The following is an 18,820-nucleotide window of genomic DNA, read 5'->3' as shown; positions in this document are numbered from 1 at the left end:
GTTGTCTCAGTCCTTCCTCCCCATCCTCACCCCCTCCCCCAACACACACACAATACCATAATCCTTAAGCCTTCCACTAATGGAACAGTATTTCCAATCTAGCCATGATCTGGTACACCTCTACCAAACCCCCTCTCAACTTATTCACACCAGGGAAAACCACCCCATGTTACAAGCTCTGTATAGCATAAAGCCTTCATCTCTGGACCCACTGCAGTACAGCTTATCTGCACTCTTTTAGGACTCTCGTTGCTTTTCTGTGCAACACCTCAGTTAGGCCCTATACAGCATTTCATGTGGGTTCAACTTTCGATTCCCTGCTACTGAACTCAACAAATCTCAGGATCATGTGCACTTTGCAATACAGTCATAGAATCATGCAGCTCAGAAGCAGGCCCTTCAGTCCACTAATTCATGCTGACCATTGTACTCATCTGAACTATTTCCTTTAAGTTCAAAAGTTTACCTCTACTCTCTCACTGACCCAGCTCCAAAATATATAATGCATCAGGAATGGGAGGGGGAAAGAGCAAGATTTATCAGGAAATTTTATGTAAGCTGTGTGTTAAACTTACATTTACAATTTCGCTGCAAATTATTTAAGAAAATTGTCCCCTTGCAATCTGGCACATCAATGAACAACTTGAGTCTAAAATGCTTCCGTACATTAGTGCATGAGACAGAAGGACACTGTATATGTGCAAATCTCAAACAAATAAAGAAATCCAGTAATGAAAAATGTATTTATGGCTGAAAAATGTACAAGACAGACTTGGGGTTATCCAATCCAGGGCACTAAGGCATGTAAAGGTTCAATTTACCACGCAATGCAAGTGAAATGTGCCCCTCTCAATTTTCTCCCCTTTACTCTCAGAGGTTAGTTGTGTTTCCTTCAGCCATCCCATCGTTCAACTCAGTTGGTCACTCCGCTTAGGTACACTTCAATGCAAACCTTGATTGATAATCTGGTTAAGATGGGCACTGATCTTAACTCAACCACATCTTATCCAAAATCCATGCAGAGGAGATCAGAATTGAGAGCAGAAGTGTACGCCTGTTTAGAAAATGACTGCTACTTCGTTGATCAGGGACATCGATGTCAATTGCAATGGTTTGATGGCTGATTGCAACCAGAGCAGCATGGCACTGAATCAATGTCAATGGAGTGATTCGTTTACCCACACTGGCTGATGCTGTCACAAGGAATTAACAATCGACACCAATTCCATTTGACCTGACACAATGTTTGGTACTCCTACACTCACTCTGTATTTAATCGCCACTCGTTCGCCATGCATGTTAACTTCTACCATGGTTATAACTTACCAGTGAAGCCACAGGCTTCTGCCAGCAGGAATGTACTCCAGGACATTAAGAAAAACAATGCCGTCTCCAGGAGTGGAAAACAGTGCAGTTTGGTGAATTTGGTGACGTGAAAAACAGCAGTTAAGGCAATATCTTAAACTTTATAGCATTCCATTCAACACAAATGAACTCTGGTGTTGTGAACACAGTATAGATCCTCCTTCCTGCTTGGGACACCTGACCTCTGCGGACATTGTTCACGAGTCACTGGGATCTTATGCACAGCTAGCCGATAAGATGGAACGATATTATCCTTGACCTGCCACATATCTAGTAGCCAAAAGACTTGGCAATTGATGCAGAAGCACAAGTACAAATCCCACAAGGTTGCTTGAGATTTTAAATTTAACTATTAAAATAAACCTGCAAATTAAGAACAACCCTGGTGTCTATATTGGTAACTGCAGTACTGTCAGTCTGTCATAAGGATTTGTCCGATTTACTTCTGTCCTTCATTAAAGGGCATTCTAGATCCTCACCCAGTCTGGCCTGTTATGTGATTCCAAACCTACTAATCCTCCCTGAAATGACCCAGCAAGCCACTCAATTTGGGGGCAATTCAAGATGATTCTCAATGTCCACTGTCCATGAACAAATGAAAGGTACACCCTGTTGGGTACAAGTTTCAAAATGGCATGAAATGTACCATAATTAAAGAGTGGTTAATTAAGGAGTGGTTAATTATTAGTGTTTGGGGAAGCCTCTCCCTTGGCAGTAAAAACTCTTGGGAGTAAAGAATCCAATTTATTAAGCTGAACAAAAACAATAAAAAACAGCTGGCTAGTTTCCCTTTTATTAAAAATAAAATTGGTGCCACAGTGACTGCTTCTCGTTTTACAGACATTTTCTAACCAAGCACAACACAGTGGCAGAGTAGAGACTCTCCCTAACTCAATGTCAAAGATCCAGGTTCAATTCTGACCTCAGATGCCGTCTGTGTCGAGTTTGTACATTCTCTCTGAGACCACGTGGGTTTCCTCTGGGTGCTCTGGTTTCCTCCCACATCCCGATGACACATTGGATAATAGGTTAATTGAACATTGTACGTTGCCCCTGGTACATAGGTGAGTGGTAGAATCTGGGTTAGTGTATGTTGAAGAAAATGCAAGGAGAATTTAAAAAAAAATAAAAGGGATTAACATAGGATTCATGGAAAAATGGGTGGTTAGTGCAGACACATTGGGCTGAAGGGCCCGTTTCCATGCTGTATGTCTCTTTAACACTACAAGCGGATAAAAAAAGATAGAATTTGAAAGAATGATATTTCCAGATGTAACCTGTGTTATTATTACCTGAAAATATAACATACTTTGGACATGTGGATTTAAATTGTTAGGGATAAAGTATCTGCTTAAGGCCCAGATATATTGATTTAAATACCACCAAAGTTGCATCAATTTCGGAAAAAATATGCCTTCCCTTCCTCTATGCACCCACCCCAAACATCTGCCAGTGTTTCTGCTCAAACTCAATGCAATGGAATGCATAGCTTGAAAGATTTAGCACAATCAGGCCGCATTTAAAAAGGGAATTTGCTTTGAAAAATATCCCTTAATATACAAGAATGTAACAAGATCCATTTTGATTGAACACATTTTCAGCAGTGTTAATCACAGGGGGAAAAAAACTAACATATTAAAAATCAAAGTATTATTCCACTCTCCATGAATAAACCTTCCTTAAACTGGCTTACAAAAAACCCACACAAAATAGTTTTCTAGTTACTTTGGGATTGAGTCAGATCCTCAGCTCATTCCAATTAAAAACCAATATGAACCAAATCAGTAACGGTGGCCAATATTAATCCCTCATTAAACTTCACAAAAGCAGATTATTTGGTTATTTGTTTACATCACTGTTTTGACAGCTTGCTGACCACAAATTGGTGGCCACATTTCCTACATTAAAACACTGGGTTCCAAAGGCAGTTCATTGGCTGTAAAACTGATGACTAGTCTCTCTTCCTATTCCTGCAGGCTGCAGTTTAATTTTTTTTTGAGTTTCCTCTGAGACCCACAAACGAGTTGAATTAATGGAAACTTCACAGTTTTATGGGGAGGGACTTACTACCTTTACAATGATTTTAAAGTCCGGTGCAAAATAATTTGGAAGTGTTAAAAAATTCTATAACATTTTGTCTTAGATAAATTCATATTGGGGGAATTTTGTTACTAAAATCAGTACAAAAATCCTACAACATTTGTGAGCAGACACAGCACCACTGAACCGAAAGTCATTTTAGCTCCCTATCCTTTTATGGTCTTTCTTTTCCTTGTTCTCATGGGCACAGATTCAAAAGAGCTTCCATGACAGATTGGGAAGACGGGTGATGAATGATTACTCAGGCATGATCAGGAAGGAGCCATCATAACCATGGTCATGAGTACTTGCTCACTGCATTCATCATGGACTCTCTAGTATTGAGCCACTGCTGAAGTTTATCATCAAGCTGAACACATATTGTATGTTATCCTGCAGCCAAACTGCGTGATCCGAGTTATATTTATCCTTGGAATGAAGCCAGTGTTGGCAAGTTTCCATTAATTGCCCACCCCTTCTGAAGTGATTGCTCAGTGGCTTGCATGAGTGACCTGCTGATCTAGTTATCCCTGTAGAGTTGGCTGGTGGCAAGAATGAAGCAACTCATTTTCACTTTCCAACAAACAACCAGATTTACTTAATTTCATACCTGGCTTTGGTAGAATTTGAACTTTCGACCAGTGGAATATTCACCATACAATATAGGTTGCAAAAAGATTGGCAATTCTTTTTTTCTAAAGATAAGTTACCACAATCATTCATGCTCAAGTGACCCAGTTGTTTCCTCTCTCTCCTATTAATACCTTTGTACCCACGGGCACATTAATAAAACTGCACAATAAGTTTCCAGAAATGTGTGTTCATTGGAACTCAGCTTCACCAATGAAAAATAAATAAATGTTTTATCACACCAACTTGTGTTTTCTCAACAGCTATGTACGAGCTGACAGTAAAACAGCAGCCAAGCCAACACTATTAGTCCATAGTCTCGCCATCACTGGCTCGGTGCACACCTATTTCATAATCTTCACCAGCAATGAGATCTCAACTGGTCCTAAGCAGCCTTCTGCAGGTTTTAACTCAGAATACTCTTCCAGTGAAGTAAGCAATAGAAGGCAGCCTCAGCTCAGTTGGGAGCACTGGTCATGGGTTCAAGCCTCACTTCTGACATTAAGCTTCCATCCTCCAAGCTGATCTCTCAAGGTAGATCTGATGGATCTTTCCAGATGGACACGAGATAAGTAAAGAGGTTCTTAGATAGGCACGTGAATATGCAGAGAATGGAGGGATATGGACCATGTGCAGGCAGAAGGGATGTTTAATTAGGCGTCATGCTTAATTAGGCAGGCACGGTAGCGTACCAGTTAGCGTAATGCTATTACAGCGCCAGCGACCCGGGTTCAATTCCGGCCACTGTCTGTAAGGAGTTTGTACATTCTCCCCGTGACTGCAAGAGTTTCCTCCAGGTTCTCTGGTTTCGACCCACATTCTAAAGACATACAGGTTAGGAAGTTGTGGGCGTGATATGTTGGCACCGGAAGCGTGGGCTGCCCCGAGAACACTACTCAAAAGACACATCTCATTGTGTGTTTCGATATACACGTGACTAATAAAGATCTCTTATCTTTAGCCTAATTAGTCCAGCACAACATTGTGGGCTGTAGGGCATGTCCTATGTGTCATGAAACTGCACTCTCTGGTAACTAATAGATCCCAGAGAACTATCTGAGTAAGAGCAACTTCCTCCTGTGTTCCAGCCTCTGTCAAACATTATTTAAAAAAAAACCTTATCTACCTTATTGAATTGCACACAAGTACCATATCCCAAATGGATGTGTCTGCTATCAGACTGAAAGGATATCAGAGCAGTCAGCACTCCAGTCACTGCCCCCATGGCAAATGAGCCACTGAATATTCCAAGAAAGACTCCCACACACTTGAAGAAAGCAGCAGCATCGAAAGTGTGGCTGTTCTCACCTGCTGGCTGGTAAGCCACAATTGACCTTAATAAGACAAAAATTATTTAAAACATTAAACAAATGTGTTTTCAACCTACAACATCAAAAGTATATCTACATTGCAAACATGAAATAAAAAAACAGAAAATGCTCAGTTAGGAAAGAGAAACAGTTAAAATTCCAGCTTCATGAATGTCAGACATCTGAACCTTTCTCTGTGGATGCGATCCAACTAGCTGGATATTTGCAACATCTCTGGTTTTTGTTTCAGGTTCTCATGGCGAACTCTCAGAATTATAGAATCATAGAACAATACAGCACAACACAGGCCCTTCAGCCCACCATGTTGTGCCGACCTTTAAACCACACCTAAGACTATCTAACCCCTTCCTCCACATATCCCCCTATTTTAAATTCCTCCATATGCTTATCTAACAATCTCTTGAACTTGATCAACGTATCAGCCTCCACCACTGCCCCCAGGCAGCGCATTCCATGCACCAACCACTCTCTGGGTGGAAAAACCTCCCTCTGATATCTCCCTTGAACTTCCCACCCATCACCTTAAAGCCATGCCCTCTTGTATTGAGCATTGGTGCCCTGGCTGTCCACTATCTATTCCTCTTAGTATTTTGTATACCTCCATCATGTCTCCCCTCATCCTCCTCCTCTCCAACGAGTAAAGCCCTAGCTCCCTTAGTCTCTCCTCATAATCCATACTCTCTAATCCAGGCAGCATCCTGGTAAATCTCCTCTGCACCCTTTCCAACGCCTCCACATCCTTCCTGTAATGAGGTGACCAGAACTGGACACAGTACTCCAAGTGTGGCCTAACCAGAGTTTTATAGAGCCGTATCATTACCTCACGGCCCCTAAACCTGATCCCACGACTTATAGCATCCCATAAGCTTTCTTAACTATCCCCATCCACCTGAGGCAACTTTCAATGATCTGTGGATATGATCCCCAGATCCCTCTGCTCCTCTACACTGCCCAGAATCCTGCCATTAACCTTGTACTCCGCCATGGAGTTAGTCCTTCCAAAGTGTACCACCTCACACTTCTCCGGATTGAATGCCATCTGCCACTTCTCAGCCCAGCTCTGCATCCTATCAATATCCCCCCGTAAGCTTCGACAGCCCTCCACACTATCCACAACACCACTGATCTTTGTGTCATCTGCAAACTCGCTAACTCACCCTTCCACCCCCTCATCTAAGTCATTAATAAATATCACAAAAAGTAGAGGTCCCAGAGCCGATCCCTGTGGGACACCACTAGTCACATCCCTCCAATCTGAATGCACTCCCTCCACCACAACTCTCTGCTTTCTACAGGCAAGCCAATTCTGAATCCACACGGCCAAGCCTCCCTGGATCCCATGCCCTCTGACCTTCTGAAGAAGCCTACCATGTGGAACCTTGTCAAACGCCTTACTAAAATCCACATAGACCACATCCACTGCACTACCCTCAATCTTCCTGGTCACCTCCTCAAAGAACCCTATCAGGCTTGTGAGGCAAGATCTTCCCTTCACAAAGCCATGCTGGCTGTCCCTAATTGGTCCATGATTCTCTAAATGCTCATAGATCCTATCTCTTGGAATCCTTTCCAGCAGCTTGCCCACCACAGACGTAAGGCTCACCGGTCTGTAATTCCCTGGACTATCCCTACTACCTGCTTTGAATAAGGGGGCAACATTCGCCACCCTCCAATCCTCTGGTACCATTCCTGTGGACAACGGGGACTCAAAGATCCTAGCCAACGGTTCAGCAATCTCCTCCCCCGCCTTGCGCAGCAGCCCGGGGAATATTCCATCAGGCCCCAGTGACTTCTGTCCTAATATTTTCTAATGACTTCAACACATCCTCTCTCTCTTGATATCTACATGCTCTAGAACATTAACCTTACCAACACTGTCCTCAGCATCATCAAGGCCCCTCTCCTTGGTGAATACTGAAGAGAAGTATTCATTGAGAGCCTCACCCACTTCCACAGCTTCCAGGCACATCTTCCTAGCTTTGACTCTAATCAGACCTACCTTTACTCTCGTCATCCTTCTGCTCTTCACATACGAGAAAAAAGCCTTGGGATTCTCCTTAACCCTACTCGCCAAAGCCTCTTCATGTCCCCTTCTTAAGTTCCATAGAACTATACAGCACAATACAGGCCCTTCGGCCCACCATGTTGTGCTGACCTTCAAACCACTGCTAAGACTATCTACCCCTTCCTCCCACATATCCCTCCAACTTAAATTCCTCCATATGCTTATCTAACAATCTCTTGAACTTGACCAACATATCAGCCTCCACCACTGCCCCAGGCAGCGCATTCCATGCACCAACCACTCTCTGGGTGAAAAACCTCCCTCTGACATCTCCCCTGAACTTCCCACCCATTACCTTAAAGCCATGCCCTCTTGTATTAAGCATTGGTGCCCTGGGAAAGAGGTGCTGGCTGTCCACTCTTATCTATTCCTCTTAATATTTTGTATACCTCTATTACGTCTCCCCTCATCCTGCTCCTCTCCAATGAGTAAAGCCCTAGCTCCTTTAGTCTCTCCTCATAATCCAGTCTCTAATCCAGGCAGCATCCTGGTAAATCTCTTCTGCACCCTCTCCAACGCCTCCACATCTTTCCTATAATGAGGCGACCAGAACTGGACACAGTACTCCAAGTGTGGTCTAACCAGAGTTTTGTAAAGCTGCATCATTATTTCACGGCTTTTCAACTCGATCCCACGACTTATGAAAGCTAACATCCCATAAGCTTTTTTAACTACCATATCCACCTGTGTGGCAACTTTCAGTGATCTGTGGATATGAAACCCCAGATCCCTCTGCTCCTCTACACTGCCCAGAATCCTGCCATTTACCTTGTACTCCGCCTTGGAGTTTGTCCTTCCAAAGTGTACCACCTCACACTTCCCTGGATTGAACTCCATCTGCCACTTGTCAGCCCAGCTCTGCATCCTATCAATATCCTTCTGTAAGTTTCGACAGCCCTCCACACTATCCACAACACCACTGATCTTTGTGTCATCAAGTTCCTTCCTTGCTACTCTATATTCCTGACGAGCCCTATCTGATCCTCACTTCTTAAACCTTATGCATGCTGCCGCCTTCTTCCCAACTAGTTGTTCCACCTCTCTTGTCACCCACTGTTCCTTCACCCTGCCATTCCTTCTCTGCCTCACCGGGACAAATTTATCCCTAACATCCTGCAAGAGATCCCTGAACACCGACCACATCCCCATAGTACATTTCCCTTCAAAAATGTCATCCCAATTTACACTCTCAAGTTCTCACCTTACAGCCTCATAATTTGCCCATCCCCAATTAAATATCTTCCCGTTCTCTTTGCTCCAATTCTTGTCCATGACAATTCTAAAGGTTATGGAGCAGTGGTCACCGTCCCCCAAATGCTCACCCACCGAGATCTGTCACCTGACCCAGTTCATTACCTAATACTAGATCTAATATGGCATTCCCTCTAGTCGGCCTGTCAACATACTGTGACAGGAATCCATCCTGGACACACTTAACAAACTCTGCCCCGTCTGAACCTTTGGCACTAAGCAGGTGTCAATCAATATTTGGGAAGTTGAAGTCTCCCAATGATAACCACCCTGTTATTCTTGCACCTTTCCAAAATCTGCCTCCCAATCTGCTCCTCAGTATCCCTGCTGCTACCTAGGGGCCTATAGAATACTCCCAGTGGAGGAACTGCTTCTTTCTTGTTCCTAACTTCCACCCATACTGACTCTAAAGAGGATCCTGCTACATTATCCATCCTTTCTGCAGCTGTAATAGTATCCCTGACCAGTATCGCCACCCCTCCCCCTCTTCTCCCCACCCCCTCCCTATCCCTTTTAAAACACTGAAAACCAGGAATATTCAGTATCCATTCCTGCCCTGGTGACAGCCATGTCTCTGCAAGAACCACAATATCATAGTCCCATGAACTTATCCAAGCTCTCAGTTCATCACCCCTATTCCTGATACTTCTTGCATTTAAGTAAATGCACTTTAGCCCATCCACCTTACTACTTTTATAGCCTGCACTCTGCTTCTCCTTCCTCAAAGTCTCTCTACATGTTAGATCTGACTTTTCCCCATCCTTCTGGTTCCCACCCCCCCTTGCAAACTAGTTTAAACCCTCCTGAACCACACTAGCAAACCTGCCTGCAAGGATATTAGCCCCCCTCGGGTTCAGGTGTAACCCGTCCTCTCTGTACAGATCCCACCTTCCCCAGAAGAGATCCCAATGATCCAAAAATCTAAAGCCTTGCCCCCTGCACCAACTCCTCAGCCACGCATTCATCTGCCATCTCATCCTATTCTTACCTTCACTATCACATGGCACTGGCAGCAGTCCTGAGATTGCTACCCTTGAGGTCCTGTCCTTCAGCCTTCTGCCTAGCTCCCTAAACTCACTTTTCAGGACCTCATCCTTCTTCCTACCTCTGTCATTGGTACCAACATGTACCATGATTTCTGGTTGTTCTCCCTCCTGCTCAAGAATGCTGTGGACCCGATCAGAGACATCCCGGACCCTGGCACCTGGGAGGCAACATACCATCCGGGATTCTTGCTCATGTCCACAGAACCTCCTGTCTGTTTCCCTGACTATCGAGTCCCCTATCACTACTGCCCTCCTCTTCTCCTCCCTTCCCTTCTGAGCAGCAGAACCAGTCCCAGTGCCAGAGACCTGGCTACTGCCACTTGATCCCTGTCGGTCATCCCCCTCAACAGCATCCAAAGCGGAAAACCTGTTACTGAGGGGAACAGCCTCCAGGGTCCAGGGTCCTCTGCAGTGTCTGCCTGTTAGTTTTCTTTTTCCTTTTCTCTCCCCTGACAGTCACCCTTCTATCTACTTCCTGGACCCCAGAAGTACCTGCTCTAAGGGGGGTGACTGTCTCCTGATGCATAGCATCTACATAACTCTCTCCCTCCCTGATGCTTCACAGTATTTGAAACTGCGACTCCAGCTCATCAATTCTGAGCTGGAGTTCCTCCAGCACTTACTGCAGACGTGGTCACCGTGCACCCCAGAAGGGTCCACAAGCTCCCACATCATGCAGCTGCAGCACACCCCCATGTTCTCCATCTGAACTATTCTTTCCCTACCTAGCTTTATCCTACTGAAAAATTTATAACAGTAACAGGTAAACTTTACCTTTACCTACCAGCTACTCACCTGCCTCACCCCTTTAAGCCTAAGCCCCTTGAGCCAAAGCCCAAAACACTCTGCTCCCACTCACTCCGCTGCCCGCTCCAACACTGTCTCAATGCCAGACACTCAGAAGCATTGTTTTGTTCATTTCAAGAGCAGTTTTTGTTATTGAAAAATGTTTTCCCCATTCTTCCCTGACCTGAAGACACACAATCAGGAATTACTTTACCACCAGTAATGATACTAAGGCAGTGACTGATTGACACCATGAATACCAACAGTTCACTAATAATTCATTAACACCACAGGTAATATGTTAATAGCTCACAGATACCAGGGTATGAGTAAAATATCAGTAACTCATCAATCCACTGGGTCATAGAGCAATACAACATAGATAAAAGCCTTTTGGCCCAACCAGTTCATGCCTACCATGGTGCCCACCCAGCTAGTCCCAATTTCCTGCATTTGCCCCCATGTCCCTCTGAGCCCCATCCCCCCCCCCATGTACCTGTCCAAGTGCTTCTTAAATAATACTATTGTACCTGCCTCAATCACTTCCTCTGACAGCTTGTTTCATATTCTCACCACCCTCTGCATGAAAAAGTTACTCCTCAGGTTCCCTTTAAATCTTTCCCCTCACCCCCTAAATCTACACCACCTAGTTCTGGACTCCCCTACCCTGGGAAAAGACTGTTCCCATCCAACTTATCCATGGATCCCATAATTCTTAGAAACCCTCTCATACTGGGTACCAGTATTGAGCCATTAACTCACTGGCCCCATGGAAGCCAGCATTTCTGTTTCCAGGGAGAACCAATAGCCCCTCTGGTATTTCACCTTTACCACTCAGACTAGTGCTCCTTCAAGAATTCACATGTCTATTCCACCCATCATGCAAGCTGACACAGATCAGGCAATAACACAATAATTTAAAACAAAGGTCCCCACTTACGATGAGAGCACAATGGCCACAGCATCATTCAACACACTCTCTCCAAACAGAAGAGCATAAAGGTCAACATCCACTTGAAGCTCATTGAATATGGCAAGGACGGTCACTGTAAAAACAGAAAACAAGGTGAATGAGTGCCTTCACTCCAACTCAAAAAAGTTTTTTTTAAATGTAAAAAAAAAAGTGAAAAGAGAAACAATAAGGTTTCAGCGGACAATTTAGGGAGATCTCCAGTGTACTTTTGATGCTTGGCTGGCTTTTTCCTCTTCATCCTCTACTAACTTCAGTGCTTTCACATCTCAGCAGCTTGCCCCCTCACTCATTCCAGAGCTTGCTGACATACTATTCCAGCAATGCTCCTGAGTTAGCATTCTTATCACATATTCAAATCCCACCCTCCCTTCTCTCCGTGATTACCTCCAGCCTTACAAATCTCCAAGAACTCTGTTCAGTTTTGGCTCTTTACACACCTTCATTTTCTTTACATATCTCACTTGCAGATGCATGTTCAATTGTCTAATTCTAACCTCTGGCATTCCTTTCCTTAGCAACTCAAATATGCCCCTTAAAATTTTAACTGACCTTCTAATGACCTGTCCTAGTAACTCATTATGTGGCTTGGTACCATTCCACAAATGCTCCCGTGAAGTACGTGTCAGAACACTTGAGGATAAAAGGTCTAGTGTAAATGTTGATGATTAAAGAAACATTGAGCAAATTTAAACCAGATTTTTAATCTTGTAAACAGAGCAACCTCTACCATTTTTTATTTGGGAGAGATTGCACTACAAGCGGTGAGTGTAACAGATTAGAAGTACCATTAATGAATTAGTGCTTTATCTGGCGTTTGAGCCCAGGCCCCGAGGATAGAAGGGGATGACATGAGAAACTCTACTGTTGCAGGATCCATGTATTGATGCTGTAGCCCCAAAATGGAACATTTCACCAGTTCTGTTTCTAATTTCTAACCTTCTTTCACCTTAACATTGTCCACCTCAGACTCTTCCTCCTCAACTACTCTACCTTTCTTCCCAGGGTCAGTATCCACCATAAGCTCACACTCTCCTGCAGTTGTGTTGACTTGTTCTTTCCACCCTCCTTCCTGCAAGGACTCCATTCCATTCTCACAGATTTTGTTTAGTCTTTGGTGCATTTGTTCAGACACTGCCACTTCTTACACTCAACAAGTCTTCCTTTTTGTTCGAGTGAGGCTGCTCCTTCTCCTCAGGTCAAACAGGGGTTGTTCTTCCCTTCCCCCTTTGCTCTTTTCCCCTTTTCTGTGTTACGGACTCAGTGAATGTCCCTTTGAGAGAGCCAGAGGAGAGAGCCAGTGTGGGGTGTGCTTACGTCAATAGAAGATAAACGACGTAATGACGTTGTTGAGGTGGGGGGGGCAGAGAGAGAGAGAGAGAGAGAGAGGTGGGGGGGGGGTGAGAGAGGAGAGAGAGGGAGAGAGAGAGAGGTTGGGGGGTGAGAGAGAGAGAGAGAAGAGGTGGGGGGGGAGAGAGAGAGAGAGGTGGGGGGGGTAGAGAAGAGAGAGGTGGGGGGGGAGAGAGAGAGAGAGTTGGGGGGGGAGAGAGAGGAGAGAGGGTGGGGGGGGAGAGAGAGAGAGAGGTGGGGGGGGAGAGAGAGAGAGAGGTGGGGGGGGGAGAGAGAGAGAGAGGTGGGGGGGAGAGAGAGAGAAGAAGAGGGTGGGGGGAGGGAGAGAGAGAGAGGAGGTGGGGGGGGGAGAGGGGGAGAGAGAGAGGATTGGGGGGGGGGGAGAGGGGGGAGAGGAAGAGAGGAGAGGTGGGGGGGGAGAGGGGGAGAGAGAGAAGAGGGGGGGGGGAGAAGGGGGGAGTAGGAGAGTAGGGGAGGGTGGGGAGAAGAGAGGAGAGGTGGGGGGGGAGAGGAGAGGGGGGGGGAGAGAGAGAGAGGGGGGGGGGAGAGAGAGAGAGGTGGGGGGGGAGAGAGAGAGAGAGGTGGGGGGGAGGAGAGAGAGGAGGAGGGGGAGAGAGAGAGAGAGGTGGGGGGGAGAGAGAGAGAGGTGGGGGGGAGAGAGAGAGAGGTGGGGGGGAGAGAGAGAGAGTGGGGGGGAGAGAGAGAGAGAGGTGGGGGGGAGAGGAGAGAGGGGGGGGGAGAGAGAGAGAGAGGTGGGGGGGAGAGAGAGAGAGAGGTGGGGGGGAGAGAGAGAGAGAGGTGGGGGGGAGAGAGAGAGAGAGAGGTGGGGGGAGAGAGAGAGAGAGAGGTGGGGGGAGAGAGAGAGAGAGGTGGGGGGGGGAGAGAGAGAGAGGTGGGGGGGGGAGAGAGAGAGAGAGGTGGGGGGGAGAGAGAGGGGTGGGGAGAGAGAGAGAGGTGGGGGGGAGAGGAGAGAGAGAGAGAGGGGGGGGAGAGAGAGAGAGAGGTGGGGGGGAGAGAGAGAGAGAGTGGGGGGGGGAGAGAGAGAGAGAGGTGGGGGGGAGAGAGAGGAGAGTGGGGGGAGAGAGAGGAGGGGTGGGGGGGAGAGAGGAGAGGTGAGAGGAGAGAGAGGTGGGGGGAGAGAGAGAGAGAGGTGGGGGGGGGGAGAGAGAGAGAGGTGGGGGGGGAGAAGGAGGGGGGGGAGAGAGAGAGAGGGTGGGGGGGAGAGGAGGAGAGGGAGAGAGAGAGAGAGTGGGGGGGGGGAGAGAGAGAGAGGTGGGGGGGGAGAGAGAGAGAGAGGTGGGGGGGAGAGAGAGAGAGAGGTGGGGGAGGAGAGAGAGAGAGGTGGGGGGGAGGAGAGAGAGAGGTGGGGGGGAGAGAGAGAGAGAGGTGGGGGGGGAGAGAGAGAGGGGGGGGGGAGAGAGAGAGAGAGGTGGGGGGGGAGAGAGAGAGAGAGGTGGGGGGGGAGAGAGAGAGAGAGGTGGGGGGGAGAGAGAGAGAGAGAGTGGGGGGTGAGAGAGAGAGAGGTGGGGGGAGAGAGAGAGAGAGGTGGGGGGGAGAGAGAGAGAGAGGTGGGGGGGGAGAGAGAGAGAGAGGTGGGGGGGAGAGGAGAGAGAGAGGTGGGGGGGGAGAGAGAGAGAGAGGTGGGGGGGAGAGAGAGAGAGAGGTGGGGGGAGAGAGAGAGAGAGGTGGGGGGGGGAGAGAGAGAGAGGTGGGGGGGGAGAGAGAGAGAGAAGGTGGGGGGGAGAGAGAGAGAGAGGTGGGGGGGAGAGAGAGAGAGAGGTGGGGGGGAGAGAGAGAGAGAGGTGGGGGGGGAGAGAGAGAGAGAGGTGGGGGGAGAGAGAGAGAGAGGGGGGGGGGAGAGAGAGAGAGAGGTGGGGGGAGAGAGAGAGAGGTTGGCTGGGGAGAGAGAGAGAGGTGGGGGGGAGAGAGGAGAGGTTGGGGGGGAGAGAGCGAGAGAGGTGGGGGGGAGAGAGAGAGAGGTGGGCGGGGGGAGAGAGAGAGAGAGGTGGGGGGGGAAGAGAGAGAGAGAGGGGGGGGGGAGGAGGAAGAGAGAGAGAGGTGGGGGGGCGGAGAGAGAGAGAGAGGTGGGGGGGAAGAGAGAGAGAGAGGGGGGGGGGAGAGAGAGAGAGAGGTGGGGGGGAGAGAGAGCGAGAGGTGGGGGGAGAGAGAGAGAGAGGTGGGGGGGGAGACGAGAGAGAGAGGTGGGGGGGGGAGAGAGAGAGAGAGGTGGGGGGGAGAGAGAAGAGAGAGAGGGGGGGAGAGAGAGAGAGAGGTGGGGGGGAGAGAGAGAGAGAGGTGGGGGGGGAGAGAGAGAGAGGTGGGGGGGGAGAGAGAGAGAGAGGTGGGGGGGAGAGAGAGAGAGAGGTGGGGGGGAGAGAGAGAGAGAGGTGGGGGGGAGAGAGAGAGAGAGGTGGGGGGGAGAGAGAGAGAGAGGTGGGGGGGAGAGAGAGAGAGAGGTGGGGGGAGAGAGAGAGAGAGGTGGGGGGAGGAGAGAGAGAGAGGTGGGGGGGAGAGAGAGAGAGAGGTGGGGGGGAGAGAGAGAGAGAGGTGGGGGGGAGAGAGAGAGAGAGAGAGGTGGGGGGGAGAGAGAGAGAGAGGGGGGGGGGAGAGAGAGAGAGAGAGTAGGGGGGAGAGAGAGAGAGCAGGTGGAGAGGAGAGAGAGAGAAGGTGGGGGGAGAGAGAGAGAGAGAGGGGGGGGAGAGAGAGAGAGAGGTGGGGGGGAGAGAGAGAGAGAGAGAGGTTGGGGGGAGAGAGAGAGAGAAGGTGGGGGGGAGAGAGAGAGAGAGATGGGGGGAGAGAGAGAGGAGAGAAGGTGGGGAGAGAGAGAGAGAGAGAGAGAAGGGGGGAGAGAGGAGAGAGAGAGAGAGGTGGGGAGAGAGGGAGAGAGAGAGAGAGGGGGAGAGAGGGAGAGAGATGGGCAGAGAGAGAGAGAGAGAAGGGGGGAGAGAGAGAGAGAGAGAAGGGGGGAGAGAGAGAGAGAGAGAAGGGAAGCGAGGGAGAGAGAGAGAGAGAGAGAAGGGAAGCGAGGGAGAGAGAGAGAGAGAGAAGGGAAGCGAGGGAGAGAGAGAGAGAGAGAAGGGGGGAGAGAGAGAGAGAGAGAAGGGGGGAGAGAGAGAGAGAGAGAAGGGGGGAGAGAGAGAGAGAGAGAGAGAGAGAGAGAGAGAAGGGAAGCGAGGGAGAGAGACAGAAGGGAAGGGAAGCGAGGGAGAGAGAGAGAGAGAGAAGCGGGGGGGAGAGAGAGAGAGAGAAGGGAAGCGAGGGAGAGAGAGAGAGAGAAGGGAAGCGAGGGAGAGAGAGAGAGAGAAGGGAAGCGAGGGAGAGAGAGAGAGAGAAGGGAAGCGAGGGAGAGAGAGAGAGAGAAGGGGGGAGAGACACCAGCCTGCTAGTTTTCTCTATCGATGGATGAGAAACAATAACTGTGTCTGCCACTGAAATTCATGTATGGAAGTTGGAAGTAATCCGGTGGAGTTCACTTTGTTGCTGATCTGTAGAAGGAAACAGGTATTTGTGTGTGTGGACGACCACGATTCGGATGCTTTTCGGGGTGAGGAAGTCACTACCGAGTAAACACTGAAGTGTCGTTTGGGTTCCATCATGGAACATTTGGACTTCGTAATTACTCTCTCTCTGTTTCTCTACATCTACGTCTTATCTTCAGACAACGGTGGTTGTTGAAGAAGCCCTTGCTCATGTTTCACCTTATGGCTTGCGGAACTGAACTTTAAGAACCATTCCTGAACTTGGAGTTTGAGACTTTGTCACACATCCACACACACACACACACAGAGTTTAGTTTTGGGGTTAACGTTCAAAGTTTAACATTTTTGAATTCTAACATTTTCACTTTTATTTTACGTATTATCATAAGTAGTGATTAATAAAATAGTTTTTAAACACTGAATCAGGCTCAGTGTGTTTCTTTTGTTGCTGGTTCGTGACATCTGTATTTGGTCAAAACCTTCTGATGGAAGAGTGATTCATCTAAATGCAAATACAGTCTTAACCCCCCACCAGGCCATCTCCTCCCAAAAACAGGTTGTCTGATCTGCTAAACCTTTCTAGTCAGCAGTTCTGTGCATTTTATTCCATCATCAATTTATATTTCTGCCGTTAATGAAGTCTTGTGCTGTTACATACCGGGATCAGTTGCAGAAATAATAGCGCCAAAAAACAGGCAGTCTGTGTAATAAAATCCATCTTCAAGCTGCCCCACTGCATACATCAGCTTCACAATGCCATACATGAAGTTTCTGCAAGAAGAACATGAATTTCTTTTCATCCTTACAAAAATACAACTGTGGAAACATAGGGGTGGAATTCCCACAAAGGCTCTCTCAACCCTCATTATGTCCCAACTGTGGTTTTTGTGATTTGCCAGGATTCTGGTGATCTTCCAAGTTACAGTGGCAGGTTGGAAAAACATCCATCTCTGTGCTCCAAAATGGAAAGGGCGCAGAAAAGATTCACGAGGATATTACCAGGTCTGGAGGGCTCGAGTTATAAGGAGAAGCTGGTTAGGCTGGGGCTCTTTTCCCTGGTGTACAGGAGGCTGAGGGGTGACATTACAGAAGTTTTAAAAAAAAGTCTTGAGGGGCTCAGATAAGGTGGATAATCACAGGTCTTTTTCCCAGGATAGGGGAGTCTAAAATTAGAGAGCACAGATTTAAGGTCAGAGGGCAAAGATTTAAAAGTGACTTGAGGGGCAACTTTTTCCCCCACACAGAGGGTGTTGGGTATATGGAATGAGCTGCCAAAGTAAGTAGTAGAGTCGGGTACAATTACAGTGCTTGAAAAAATATTTGGACGGATACATGGAAAGGAAAAAGGTTTAGAGGGATATTGGCCAAATGCAGGCAAATGGGCCTGCTCAGATCGACATCTTGTTCGGCATGAATGAGTTGGGCCGAAGGGCCTGCCTCCGTGCTGTATAACTCGATGGCTCAGTGGAACAGAATCACTCTTACAGGACAGGTGGATCAGCCAACTCCAGGTAAATTGCAAAGTTGATTTGAATTTGATTTTATAAAATCATCTCAAAATATACAAAATACATTGAAGTTATAGAACAATTAAAAAGATTAATATTAATTTTCATGTTAGTTCTTTAAATTAGTTTAGTTGCAAAGTCTGAGCTTCTTGCAGTAGTATTTCTGAATTTCAAGCAGTGTCCAATTTAAGCATTGACCATAGTGGGGGAAAAACAGTACAGCTGCAGTACAATGTTTCTTCCATGGACATATTCATAAGAGTATATAAAATTTAAGCACAGACACAGCCCACATGCAGGTGTTTATGCTCTGCATGAGCCTCCCCTGTTCCCTCTGCCTTATCTAATTATACACCTCCCCCCAAGTTACAGTTCAGATTCTTCACAGAAATTAACCCCAATTTTGTATTTTCCACAAAAGTAGGTGTTTTCTCTCACTAAAGTTCTATCAGGGCTTGAAAGGGCGAAGACGTTTAGCAGGGACCTCCCTCCAGTCTTCCGTTTTAGAGAAAAGAGCCCTAGCAGTTCATGGAATACCAATAATTCTGGTAATATTCTTGCTTAGCACTTTCTTTGGTGCTTAAGATATCGTTCAGTTCTTCATTACTGATAAATTTAATAAATTTGGGATTAAAAGCACCATATTTTATGCAGATAAACAGATTAATCTGCATTCTTTAATAAAAATAAACTTTTCTCTTTGTGCACCTTCCACAATCAGCAACCTCAAATTGAACAGATACCAGGAGAAAGTAGTGTGCATTATAAATTCAGTTGAATGCTCTGGGGGCGGAAAAAATTTAAAATACAGCTCAGTCTAAAATGAAAATCTGCATCTAATTTATTCTCCTCTTATCTTTAACTAACAACAGATTTTTAATAGGGCTATCAATGAGCAAGAGTGAAAGGGTCTTCCTTGAAACAAACAGCGTCCACCTCATGTAAACACAGATAAGAACA

General features: G+C 47.2%; 1 protein-coding gene across 2 annotated transcripts in view; it reads right to left on the bottom strand.

The window, feature by feature from the left end:
- The window catches only part of slc9a7 (solute carrier family 9 member 7), a 155,613-nt gene that overhangs the window by 50,691 nt on the left and 86,102 nt on the right, over nucleotides 1-18,820 (bottom strand). For both annotated transcript variants that reach the window (XM_052025891.1, XM_052025892.1), the window contains 4 exons: nucleotides 17,011-17,123; nucleotides 11,494-11,599; nucleotides 5,267-5,408; nucleotides 1,327-1,432 (listed from right to left, as the gene is read on the bottom strand). In XM_052025891.1, the coding sequence (XP_051881851.1) occupies nucleotides 1,327-1,432; nucleotides 5,267-5,408; nucleotides 11,494-11,599; nucleotides 17,011-17,123 (467 nt within the window). The remainder of the gene's footprint in view (nucleotides 1-1,326; nucleotides 1,433-5,266; nucleotides 5,409-11,493; nucleotides 11,600-17,010; nucleotides 17,124-18,820) is intronic.

This window comes from Pristis pectinata, chromosome 11 (assembly GCF_009764475.1).
Source record: "Pristis pectinata isolate sPriPec2 chromosome 11, sPriPec2.1.pri, whole genome shotgun sequence".
Lineage (NCBI taxonomy): Eukaryota > Metazoa > Chordata > Chondrichthyes > Rhinopristiformes > Pristidae > Pristis > Pristis pectinata.
This window is presented reverse-complemented; position numbering and strand designations above follow the sequence as displayed.